Source organism: Mugil cephalus, chromosome 20, assembly GCF_022458985.1.
Source record: "Mugil cephalus isolate CIBA_MC_2020 chromosome 20, CIBA_Mcephalus_1.1, whole genome shotgun sequence".
In the NCBI taxonomy this organism is placed as follows: domain Eukaryota; kingdom Metazoa; phylum Chordata; class Actinopteri; order Mugiliformes; family Mugilidae; genus Mugil; species Mugil cephalus.
In genome coordinates, this window is record NC_061789.1 from 17136897 (window position 1) to 17148514 (window position 11618).

At 46.8% G+C, this 11618-nt stretch overlaps 1 protein-coding gene across 1 annotated transcript; it reads right to left on the reverse strand.

Moving 5' to 3' along the window:
- Positions 1–107: 107 nt before the first annotated feature.
- On the reverse strand, positions 108–10987 carry fmnl1a (formin-like 1a). Its single transcript, XM_047571228.1, has 25 exons — positions 10348–10987; positions 7921–8004; positions 7523–7609; positions 7344–7417; positions 6631–6714; positions 6403–6546; positions 5650–5752; positions 5448–5524; positions 5256–5349; positions 4879–4953; positions 4674–4784; positions 4417–4566; positions 4227–4328; positions 3152–3743; positions 2934–3058; positions 2628–2830; positions 2317–2548; positions 2166–2234; positions 2003–2083; positions 1793–1922; positions 1543–1706; positions 1350–1451; positions 815–910; positions 597–711; positions 108–484 (listed from the first exon to the last, which is right to left on the reverse strand). Exons 1-25 carry the CDS (start codon positions 10531–10533, stop codon positions 420–422), a joined length of 3345 nt encoding a protein of 1114 aa, XP_047427184.1. The 5' UTR covers positions 10534–10987; the 3' UTR covers positions 108–419.
- Between the last annotated feature and the right edge of the window lie 631 nt (positions 10988–11618).

Here is an 11618-nt window from a genome sequence, read left to right on the forward strand (position 1 = left end):
ACATATAGTAGGTAGAGGGTCCCTATTTAATCTGTCATTAGTTTGGGGTCCTTCACCAAAGACACATTGGGAGACCACTGATCTAAAGGAAATACAAATATACGTAGAACGGTTAAAAAAAAAATAGTTTATTTTAAAAAGTTAACATTTCAATTAGTTTACTATAAATTTAGAGCATACAAAACATTTTTTTTTAGGTGAATATATGGAATCAGATTCACGGACTGCTTATGAAAAACATCTCCAACTTCTATTTACAAAGCAAAGTCACACTAAAATATTGTTAAAACACACAGCCGTTTGATATTTGGATATATATTGTATTTACAGTACAGCACGTTTTAAAGCTTGTTCTTAGGCCTGAATGTGATTCCAGTTAATATTTGTTAAAAACCTTAAACTCTTGAAGCAGAAGTGGTTTAAGTGTCCTGCCGCTGCGCTGGCCTGCGACCATCTGTCCGCCTGTATGGTGAGTTCCTCAAGTCTGCGGAGGAAGCAAGGAAGGGACGGGTGAGGTGGAGGTAGGATTTTACCTACATTTAAACATCCACAATTCAGCACGCAAGCTTGAAATGCATCTACGCGTCTCTCTGTACCTGTGATGATGTCCTCCAGAGCGCCGTCCTTCCCCTCGCGCACTGGCGGCTTCACCTGCCTCTTCTTCAGCTCCGCTATCAGGTCCATCTGGGGCATCTTGGGCATCATGGGGCCCTTGAACGATGTTCATGTTGAGTCATATTTTAGACACATTCGTTTTTAGGAATGTTCTTATAAGCTACAGCGACACCTATAGGTTAAACCTTTCGTTTCGTACCTTCTGAGCTCCAGCCTTGTTTGGAGATGGCGACTCTTTAACCTCACGGCTCTCGCTCTCCGTTTTCTTCTTCTGCTGAATCTCTTGCTGCGCTGTCTGTGTTCGGTCAGAAGAAAACTTGGTTTAGTTAATTTAGTTCATCGAGGGGGGGAAATTACTTTGCATGTCGATCAGTTTTGCATGTCAGTACCAAGCAGTGCGCTCAAATGACATCACCTCCACATGTCCACGTCCAGGTGTCATCGTAGAATGAGTGATTAACATGCAGTACAGCAAGTGGAACTGATATACACCAATCAGGCATATCATTATGACCACCTGTCTATGGGCTGTAGACAATCCCACAGATACTTGATCCGTTTGGGATCTAGTGAATTTGGAGGCCAGGTTTGAGTTGTTCCTAGACTGTTTTTGTGTGTGTGCCTGGTCTGGTCTAGGTGGATGGTACATGTCTAAGCAATATTCACATGAATGCCAGGTCCAAAGGTTTCCAAGCAGAACATTGTATTATCACAAGATGGTCAGAAACACTCACCTTATAGGCCTTTATGAAGCGGCCAAACATGGGGAAAAACATGGAAGGCTGTGTGGTTTTGGGGTTTTCTCCGAAATACTCCACCACGGCACCGTAGGCCTCCTAGACAGAGCGTGGTAAAGATATGTGCATGAGAATGCGATGAGACTTTTTGTCGAGTGGTATTTGAGTTTGATGTGAATTACATGCTAACCTGTGCTGTCTTGCTGTCCTTAATCAAAGACTCCAGATGTTCACTGTTTGTTTTGATGAACTCCTTCAACACGGGGCAGTCATCCTGCACCAGGAACTCCTTTTTGGTCATCTCCATTCCTCGCTCTAATGAGCGGATGCTTTGAAGAATGCCGTCCAGGGATACTAGCAAAGGAACAGAAAGGAGTGTAAACACAAACCAAATTAAGCAACAAGAGGCCTAACTGCTCAGTTGGAGTGTGTGCATATACCAAGGGCTGCCTTGTCAACAAAGTGCAGGTCGGTGTGGAAGTTGGCCAGGTCGGGGTATTTGTCCAGGATGATATTGGTGATGAAGTGAAGTAGCGTCTGTGTGCGGTCTGTGGATTTGGTCTCCAAGAGCTGAAATGTAGAGACAGTACCAAAGCTGATTTAAAGCTTCTAGATGTAAAAAGATACATCAACTACCAGATTCTACTTACGAGGTCCAGACTCTGCAGCCTGAAGCCGTAGGCAGCACCTCTCTTACTGCTGTTCATGTAGTTACCGAAAGCGAGAACGATCTGAAAGAGAAAACACGTCATCACTGTCAAAATCAAAAGAAATCTGGGGCACACATCAGCATTTGTGTTCTGCTTTACTTACCTCTAAGATCTTTTTCAGTTTGTCTGAAGACTTGATGGACATGGATGCAGCGATGATGGAGTTCAGTTGCTGTAAACAAGGTAAAAACTAAATCAATACGTCTGTTTAACACCTTTTCCCACCCAAGTTCCAATGAGTTCAACAAACTGACCGGTTCCAGGCGTTTGACGGTGTCAGGGAAGTTGCCCATGAAAGTGAGAGTGTTTATTCGCTGGTTGAGACGAGGAATCTTCCCAAAGCGCAAGAGAAATTGGTCTTCATTAGCCAGATCATCCAGTGGACGGCCTTCTTTCTCGTAGTTAAGCAGAAGCTTCTTCTCGAAGTCTGATGGGATGAAGTTTTCAAGCAATTCCAGGAAGTCAATGGACAAAGACTGGTCATACCTGTGCAAACAAGGGTTAGGATGAGTCTCTTTAAGCAGAGGATAGCTCAGAAAGGTCAGTCATGTGACGGAAGACATACGTCTCTATGGCAGTGCAGATATCAGGTGGGCTCATTCCCGCCTTGCGCAGGGTGATTGCCAGATTCTTGGCCCTGTTGGGCTCGATCAAGGATGTCTTGGTGGGAGCCTTCTCGACTGTCTTCTTCTTGACTGTGGTCAGGTCGGTTGGATTGCCCTGAGCTCTCGTCTTGAACTGTTCCTCAAACATGTCCATGTTTAACTCCTGATGTAGACAGAACGAGAGGCAGAAATGGGAAAGATGAAACTTAGATTTCCATCAGGATGCTTTGAAGGGCACGAGGAAAATGGAAGATCCACAATCTTACCCCTAGGATCTGTTCATCATCTAGCTCAGTGAAGACTGTGCCTGTCAACTGGTTGGGTGGTAAAGCCTGCCAGTTTAACAACGGCATCCTGAACTTGGTCTTAATGGGCTTCTTGCTCTTGAGCGCTGGGGGAACAGAAACACAACCGTCAAACCAACAGGATCGTGATTATTCCACTGCTAGCACCAACTCACCAACAGTTTCTGTCAACGTCCCACCTGATTGACCGCTCGGTGCTCCAGGAGGCGGTGGGGGTCCGCCACCAGGCGGGGGAGGAGGAGGTGGGGGTCCGCCACCGGGCGGGGGAGGAGGTGGTGGGGGTCCAGCACCAGGCGGGGGAGGAGGAGGAGGTGGAGGTGGAGGACCGGCGCCAGGTGGGGGAGGTGGTGGAGGTGGGGGTGCAACACAACTACCTGGAGGAGGAGGAGGAGGAGGGGGAGGAGGAGGAGGTGGAGGGGGGCCACTCGACTCTGAAGCACCAGGAGGAGGTGGAGGTGAAGGGACAGAGGCTGAGGGACTGGAGTCAGTAGTGTCTGGGGGGCTGGGTTGGGTGGCTGGTGCTGGGCTTTGGACGTATTCAACCACCGTGACAGGCACAACCTGGATGTCCAGGGCTCCGGAGGCACTGCGGCCCAGTCGGATCAGGCCCTTGTCCTGCAGCTCCTGGATCTTCTGCTCCAGCTCTGAAGTGGTCTGAGGGACGCTGGTGCTCAGACGCTCCCTGTCCTTCTCCCTCTCCCTGTCCAGCTCCCGCTCTCTTTCTCTCTGCTGCAAAGCACTCACCTGGGAGCACGACTCTCTCAGACTTTCCTGCGAGACGCAAACATGAAGAGAACGAAAGGCTGAAATCACCACGAAAAAAAAAAAATTAAACAGTACGACCACATGGGGTCGCTAGATTACAAACGAGGGGAAAACAAGTTCAACTTCATCCTGGAGAGGATGTGCGCGGTCACAACAGCTCGTCTATCAGGTCTTGACACATAAACCAACCATCACCAAACCACGTCACTAAGGCTCATCAGTTCAGTCTGTCCAAAAGGGGTAGAGTGACTGCAATCATCATCACCAGGATTTTCACTGCTAACATGCAAATACAACCTTTTTTTTTCTTTTTTTTTTTTTTACTTTGTGGTGAAGATCATTTTATTTTAACTGTTATATTAAGGTTATTAAACTAAATTAAACTGCCACACTTGTGGCCCAATTTAAACAAATTACTGGGATGATTCCCCACCTACCTGGGCTAATTGCGCCCATTAACCATTGTGCGTGTCATGAAGCGGCACTTACTTTGAGCAGCTCAGTCTCCTTGGTGGCCTGCATGAGCTGAGTCTCAAGCTCAGATATTCTCTCCGTGGTCTGACTCGCAATCTCCTCAAGCCGGGCATTGAGCTGAAACAACAACAGGTTTGCTTTAACGTCCCTTTGTACACTACTCTTTGACATCAAAATCTGCTTTCTCCATTGTTTTGAGGCTGACCTGTACGTTGTGTAGCTGTAATTCGTCCACGTGCTCCAGCACCCCTCCTCTGCTCTCGGCGTCTTCCAGCAGAGCTCCAACATCCAACACATTGTCCAGGTAGGCCTGGATCTGGACCTGCAGCTTCTCACTCTCCGTCTGCTTCAGAGTCTAACACAGAAAACAAACAGTGGAGACAGAATGCTCTCGTCAACTGGCAGATGGCGGCATTAACTGTTCTGGCGTCACGGCTTCCCCCGTGTGTTTTTTTTACTCACCTCTAGATACTTGTCCAATCCGAGGTGAGTGAACTCGTACTGCAGATGAACACGGAAGTTCATGTTCTCCACTGAGTGGACCACGATGTTTATGAACTGCATGCAGGCAACCTGCGGAAAAAAGAAACGGGTACATCTGAGTTACATCCACAGCGGGTCGGTGCGTCTGCATCCAGTGTCGCGGGTGATGAACACGCAGTCCTACCATGAAGTCAATGTTGTTGTCATCGTGGATGAAGTACTCCATCAGCTTCTCGAAGCGGTTCTTTTCTTTGCTCACCTGACAAAGAGAAGAAAACAATAATACGCATTTTAACTGTTGAACATGTGAATGTAAAATGGATTTTTTCCTGACATCTGTTACTGCATTGGCCCGCCTCACTTTTGTATACATGAGTTACGCACACATGCATGACTGTTACACACTGGCTAAACTTAGGACCATGGCGCATGTGAGAGGTGGAGTGTGTCTCACGGGATGACTGACGGAAAAGGGGAAGTTGGAAGGATGACAGAACAGACCAGGTCAGGCGAGGGCGCTGCAATGTTGCGAAATTACCACGAAATAAATAAAAAGGTCACCTCTTTGAAGTTGTCAAAAGCGGAGAGAATGATGTCGTGCCCTCCTCTGACGAGACACACGGCAGCCAGCAGCTCCAAGACCAGGGCTTTGGTCCTGTCCGGGGCGGAGGGAGGACGGGGAGAGGGGGGGGTTAGATACTGATGCGGGAAGACGGGTGACACACTTTTTGCCTCACACCCAAATGCTCTCACCTGGGATTCCTGCTGTTGAGACTGAGGGTGATCTCGTTCACGCAGCGCGGGTGAGTCATCACCAGGTTGAAGCCAGACTGAAAGCAAAGGGAAGACATGGAACAGCTGCTTCAGGGACAGTTGACAGGATGAAAAAAGAAAGATGGAAAGCTGATGGTGTTTTGTCGTGAGAAAAACTGAAACCGTGTTCAGACTCTCTCACCTGGTAGTTCATGATGGCTCGCAGGCACATTATGCACACGTGCACGTCGTCCCTCTGCAGGGACACATGGGACTTCTTCTTGTTCCCCAGAGTGTTGGTTATTCTGCAACAGCACGAGAAGTGAAATGGACACGTGAAGAGACGCGCAAATGTTTTGCAGCCGAGGCTGGGCCAGGATCCGATGGCACGCATGCAAAACAGCTCTGGGCACACTTAGCAGTTGTAACTGCGACTCTTAGCACCGATGTGGACAGCCGTCGTGCCGGCCTGGCAGCTCGATTGTGACATCATGCGTAAAGGAAAATTAAATACTCAAAAAAGAAAAAAAGCATGTGAGTGAAGAAAGGCGTGTGAAACGGAGGTATTTGTCACGGTAGTCTGTTTTTAAGAGGAACTGTTTAGCAGAAGGATATCCGTGAATTCAGGCCAGCAACAACAGCGCCATCAGTCAGAATCACTATTCATGACATTGTTTGCGCCAGTGAAGCCACAAACATGGAAACACCGGATCATTAACCGGTGGCTTGTCGTCAGAAAGGATCACAGCTCTCTAAGAAAACGACAGGTATCTATAAACTTCTGTGGCACGGCGGAGCTCGTCTCTCACAGACCACTTCTGCTTTGCATGATTCTATTTCTGACTATTTAGTACCAGTGTCGGTTCTCAAGGTTCCTTTTTAAAGGAAAACGCAGTGCTCCGTGCACGCGGCCTCCTTATCACTCCCAGAGCTTTCAACGTCCTCAGCTTCTTACCTCACGGTCAGTGCGCGAGCAGCCCTGGTCATCCCGTGCGAATGGGTGCTGCCGGAGCTCTTGGTCAGATCTTCCATCGACCTCTCCGCTGGCTTCCCTCTGTCCGACAGGGTGCCGCCGTTCTCCACGGTCTCCAAGTCAAACCTGCGGCGAGCAAAACCTCGGTGAGAATCAACACTTCCACCGGAGGAGCTCCGTCAGTGATCGAAATGAACCGTTGGTACTCACGAGGAGTCACTCTGCGCGTGGGACAGGTATTCCACCAGAACATCCAAACCTTTGTTCTGCTCGTTGAGAAACTCCTGCGCCCACCTGCAAAAAGACAGAAGGAAAAATAAAGCATGAGGAACGAGTCTTTAGAAATGACTCAATCTTGGTTAGGGTTACCTAACAATGACTTTTGTTATTAAAATCGGCTGTGTGGCTGCTATGACCGAGACCGAGACACATGTTGCATATTACATATTAGCTTTAACACTCCATGAAACTAATCATGAATCATTGTAATGACGCCTGTATTTCTTCACACACTTTAAAGGTGTATAATGCAGTTTGTCACCACTAGGGGTGCTATGGTGCAAAAAAAAAAAGGAAATATGATTTGGAGCGTCAGGTGGGTGCAGTTCGCAGGAAGCTAGCTGGGTGTCACCCACCCACCTCAGCGCCACTTATTTGCCACTTGTCTGCCCCCCCACCTATTTTTTTTGTTTTCCTTTTAAATCATTGCTGTTTAGAGGACTGCTCTTCAGGAAGCCGAGGACCTATATTTGGTGGCAGTGGGTGTAAAGATAACCTTGTTTGCGAGAAAACTGAGCCACACTGAGCTTTTTGACTATAAGGCCACATTTAAATAAAACATTTTGGCACACCAACGACTGACATAACATATTAAATATTCAAATAAACATCAGATAAGGCCCATTATGATTCGACATGCTCACCCAATGTGGTTGGTGCGAAGGGATATCTCCAGATCCTTGAGGACCTTGGTGGCATCTTGAATTCTCTTCTTTGACTACAGAAGCAGAGGAGCTCAAAGTCAGGACATGAATGTGTAGGTGGGAAAAAAAAAATAGTAGTGTGTGTTTAATATGAGAAGGAGATGATGCAATCCACTGACCCTACGGGACACCCCTCCTTGATCCTGGTAGAAGCTCTTGATCTTGTTCAGGTAAGTGGACGGGGGACTCTTCACTTGGAAACGCTCCTGGGGTTGAAGGTTTCACAGAGAGTCAGAGTCAGGGCAGGTTTTTTTTTTTTCCTTTTTTTTTTTGACGTGAGTTAATATTATAAGGGGCCTGAAACGATGAGAGGCCGCCACTCGTCGCTATTCTCAACTGCACTGGTAAATAAAGCAGACGCCTTGTTTCCATGCCGACGCCACAAACCACCACAGAAACTGTGCAGCGAGGTCTTCACCCTGCACGCCACTGTACACCGCACATCACAGATGCAAGAACCCTGACGTATGTTGCGGTTTGACAGTGTCACCAGCTCATTAGCAACAGCCCATCTTACCTGATCACACACCAACTCCCATTTCTTATCGTTGTCGTATTGACTCAAGAGCTTCAGTTTATCCGGGGGCAAGTTCATGTAGCTCTGAAACAGAGAGAGAGAGGGGAAGGATCATTTAGTCGATTGCGTGAAACGCACAAATGGATTTGAGAGAATGCATATTTCACATTTGGCACGATTCATCTTCTCGGCGTCGTCGCTGGGCGCAGGAACATCACACGATGTGTTGTAATTTATTTGTCTTTCCTGCTTATGCAACAATATTCAAATGCACAAACCCACAAAGCGCGTTCAGTGTAAAACGGAAGGGTGGCAACAACCTGCCAGGGGCACACATGACTCAGTGTTTACATGCATGTATAGGTGGTTGTCACTAGATACCATGTGCGTCAAACATTCAAAATGTTTTTGGCCATTACAAGAGAAGTTACGGGGTTTGAGTCTTAATATATCAGAATTCACTAAATAAAACCTTCACTGAAGACGTCTCTTATCTCACTTTTGCATCAGCTTTTTATTTTCAACACTGTGACATCCTTTTATATCACAAACTGCGCATATATAGATATTTCTGCGATCTCCTTGGTAGGGGAACTTTACACAGACCAAGTACACCCCCCACCTCCACGGAGTTTCAGTGATTCAATCTGTTTTGGTTGGCATTAGAGCAACTAAAAAGGACAATTTCAATTTGAGTTTTTGTCTTCAGGGAAAGGTCTGCCACGAGGTCTAAAGGTTACACTTCCGTTTAAAGAGTTATGTGCCTGATTATGTGTTTGGAGTAAAAAACTCCAAACACATAATTGATTTGCTAACCAGAAAAACCATTTCAGCTGACACTGGGTGTGCTCTCAAGCAGCGGCTTGCGGTTTCTTTCGCATGCATTTAAAAAAAAAAAAAAAAAGAAAGAAAAGAAAAAGGGGACATGAAACGGAAATGGGCCGTTGCTGTTGGTGCTCAGAGGTTGTTGGAGTTTCGTCCTTGGAGGAAGGGAGGGGTTGTACCCATCGGCACTGTGGTACAAAATCTAACGAAAAATAACGCAAGATGGCCACTGGCGCTTCTTATACGAAGGCAAGGCCCCACGTTCAGATGTGACGATGGCCCACTTCTGTTTTCCTCGTTGGTGATGCAATCGTTAAAATACCAGACCTTAGACTTGGCTGAGTGACACGTCTCTAAAGTTAATATTGAAGATGTTTTGCTAAAAAAGGGGAAGTGAGGTCATACAGGCTTTTTGTAGGCAAGAGGCAGCACAGGCCATCTTTGTTCAGAGCGAGCGCTGTATATCTCACTGCTCGGAGATTATGAAATGAGCCCTAAAGCCACGCAGTCAATGAAAATGGGAAATGGATGCTGGAAGTTTTGGTTTGAAGTTGTTATTAAAATTAAAGCACTCAACACCATTATGAGGAACTGCCCTCTGGGTGTCTCTTACTAATATATATATATATATAATCTTATTTTTCACATAGACATGTGCACAGGCCTGCACCCAAACAGGTTTTCCACGTACTGGTAAACGGATGGAGTAAAGTTCACGCGCAGACTATGAGGACACCTACATGCTACACATCGACTGACCTCATCCACCCCATAAGCCATGACGTCACACCCACGCGGCACATTACAGAAGATTAAGAATGGTTTATTCATATATTTTTTTTCTGCATTGAGCAATCTCATGAGATAACACGAGAAAAGATGGGTGTAAAAGCTGAGCGAAACTGATTTTACGTGTTGCAAACGCTGGCGAAAACGCAGCATCAAAAAACGCAGCATCAAAAAAAACGCTCAAAGGTCACGAGCATCCGCGGTCAGCCAGCTTTAGTGCCCGATGTTTCGCGATGGCTCGAATGCCAAGAATTCATTGTGAAGGTTTATGTTTTTTCCGACTTGTTGTAAGACTGCTGATAGAGTGGCGAAACTGTTGCTTTCCGGTCCTGTGCTCTCTCTAGTGTGTTGCTCAACTTCCCCTTGGGGCCAGCTGCCCATGCATTCACTAAGTACCCTGTTCCTAGTTTGACATTTTCAAATCAGACAGAATGAAATAAGCACTTTGATGAATGGGAAACCTGTTGACAGCATTTGCGTGAACAAAACGACATTTCTACATGTGGGCCTGGACTCCCTTTACCAACCAAATGACAAAATGGCTTTCAACATTACTAAACAGTGGGAGAGGAAAGGAAAAAGGCTGACTTTATATTTAGTTAGTGTCAGCACCAATAAGTCTGAGAGCATGCTTTTTTTTCCTCCCAAACAGCGCACAGTGCAGTTTGTTACTTTTAACATCTTTAAATTACTCAATGTGTTGTGTTTGCCTTACACAGGCATAATCCCTCCAACTTCCACAACAAAACCTTGTGCATAATCTCTGTGTGTTCCAGTGCAGTGATATGTGCCATGTCCCACGTATCCACTCACCAGCACCACATTGAAGCGCTCCTCCAGCTCCTCCTCTGCTGGCATGGGAAGTTTGGGGGGAGCCGGCTGCTTCTTCTGCAAGGTTGGCGCTGGGTCACTCATGGTCGGAGCTGCCCCGACTGAGTTCCTGGCCTCTCGGCCTTCGCCCGACTCATGCTCCACACCCCCTGCCGCCGCATTCCCCATCACTAATCTCCACAAGTAATCCAGGGGGAAAGCTTTACTCAAACCCTTTCTCCTGAGAAAAAAAAAACAAAAAACAAACAAAACGAATATATTCCAACGCAGAGTGACAAGAAGCGATCACTCCACGAATGACAGGAACAAGAAGGCTTCGATCAATCAGAGTCTTGGGCCTTCAAGTGGAGGAACATCAAGTCTCTGGTTTGCTAAATCCACCTCGGTCCGGAGGAAAGAGATGCTGATGAAAAAAGGTATGTCTTCCTCATGCTTGCCCTCCTATTAACTTCCCTGTCTACAAGCGCCTTTGACAATGCGGCCTCTTAGGACCAGTAAGAACTACAAGAAAAGCCCTCCGACGCCTCACCGACCGTTCTCTGCGCTAGTTGGCCGAGAACTCCTCTGGTGACTAGAACATAGGCCTGTTTCTGAGAGGAAGGAGAGGGGAGTGTGAACACTGTGTAACACTGACAGAAACCGCAGAAGCATAAAAGCAGAAGAGCAACTTCCTGTGCATGAGAGCAGCAGAGCCAGGGGTGGAGAACAGGGTGGAAGATAAACATGGTAACCGTTATACGTATTACACATGCAGTAGGTGGATGATGAGTGAGATGAGGCAGGACAGGAATGAGCGAAAACAGAAATAAAAGTGCCCAGATTTGGCTGAGCACATTATATCAGATCAGCAGGTGCAGATATAAAATCAGACAGCAAACCAAAGAAGAAAACTTGTTCCCACTTTACCATGAGAGCACTCTCTCAGGACTGGAGCTGTCCATTCTCCCGAGGCAGGCTCAACTTCAGGCTGGGATTACACTTGTTTTGGTCCTTTTCCTTCACGTGATACCAGATTGTTTGTGTGAACCAGGTACACTTGCAGGTGCATCCAGTTTTAACAAGAATGAGCAACCAGTGCCCCCTTGTGTCGGAAGTTAGCGACTGCAAGTATAGAGTGCTGCATTCACGGTATGCTGAGGTATTGCCCTTTATTAACTTAGATCTTAAGAAGTTAAATTCCTGTAGAATTTAGGACTTAGGATTAAATAAGTAGACCCTCGGTGGGGATGGGAACTCTAACAAAGATGACAGAA

Excerpts from the sequence above, each read along its gene's own strand:
- fmnl1a (XM_047571228.1), bottom strand. The coding sequence starts at position 10,533 with ATGGGGAATGCGGCGGCAGGGGGTGTGGAGCATGAGTCGGGCGAAGGC. Across the intron at positions 7,610-7,920 it reads GGGAGTTGGTGTGTGATCAG|GAGCGTTTCCAAGTGAAGAG; the intron begins GTAAGATGGGCT and ends CTTCAACCCCAG. Across the intron at positions 5,525-5,649 it reads GAGCCATCATGAACTACCAG|TCTGGCTTCAACCTGGTGAT; the intron begins GTGAGAGAGTCT and ends CTTTGCTTTCAG.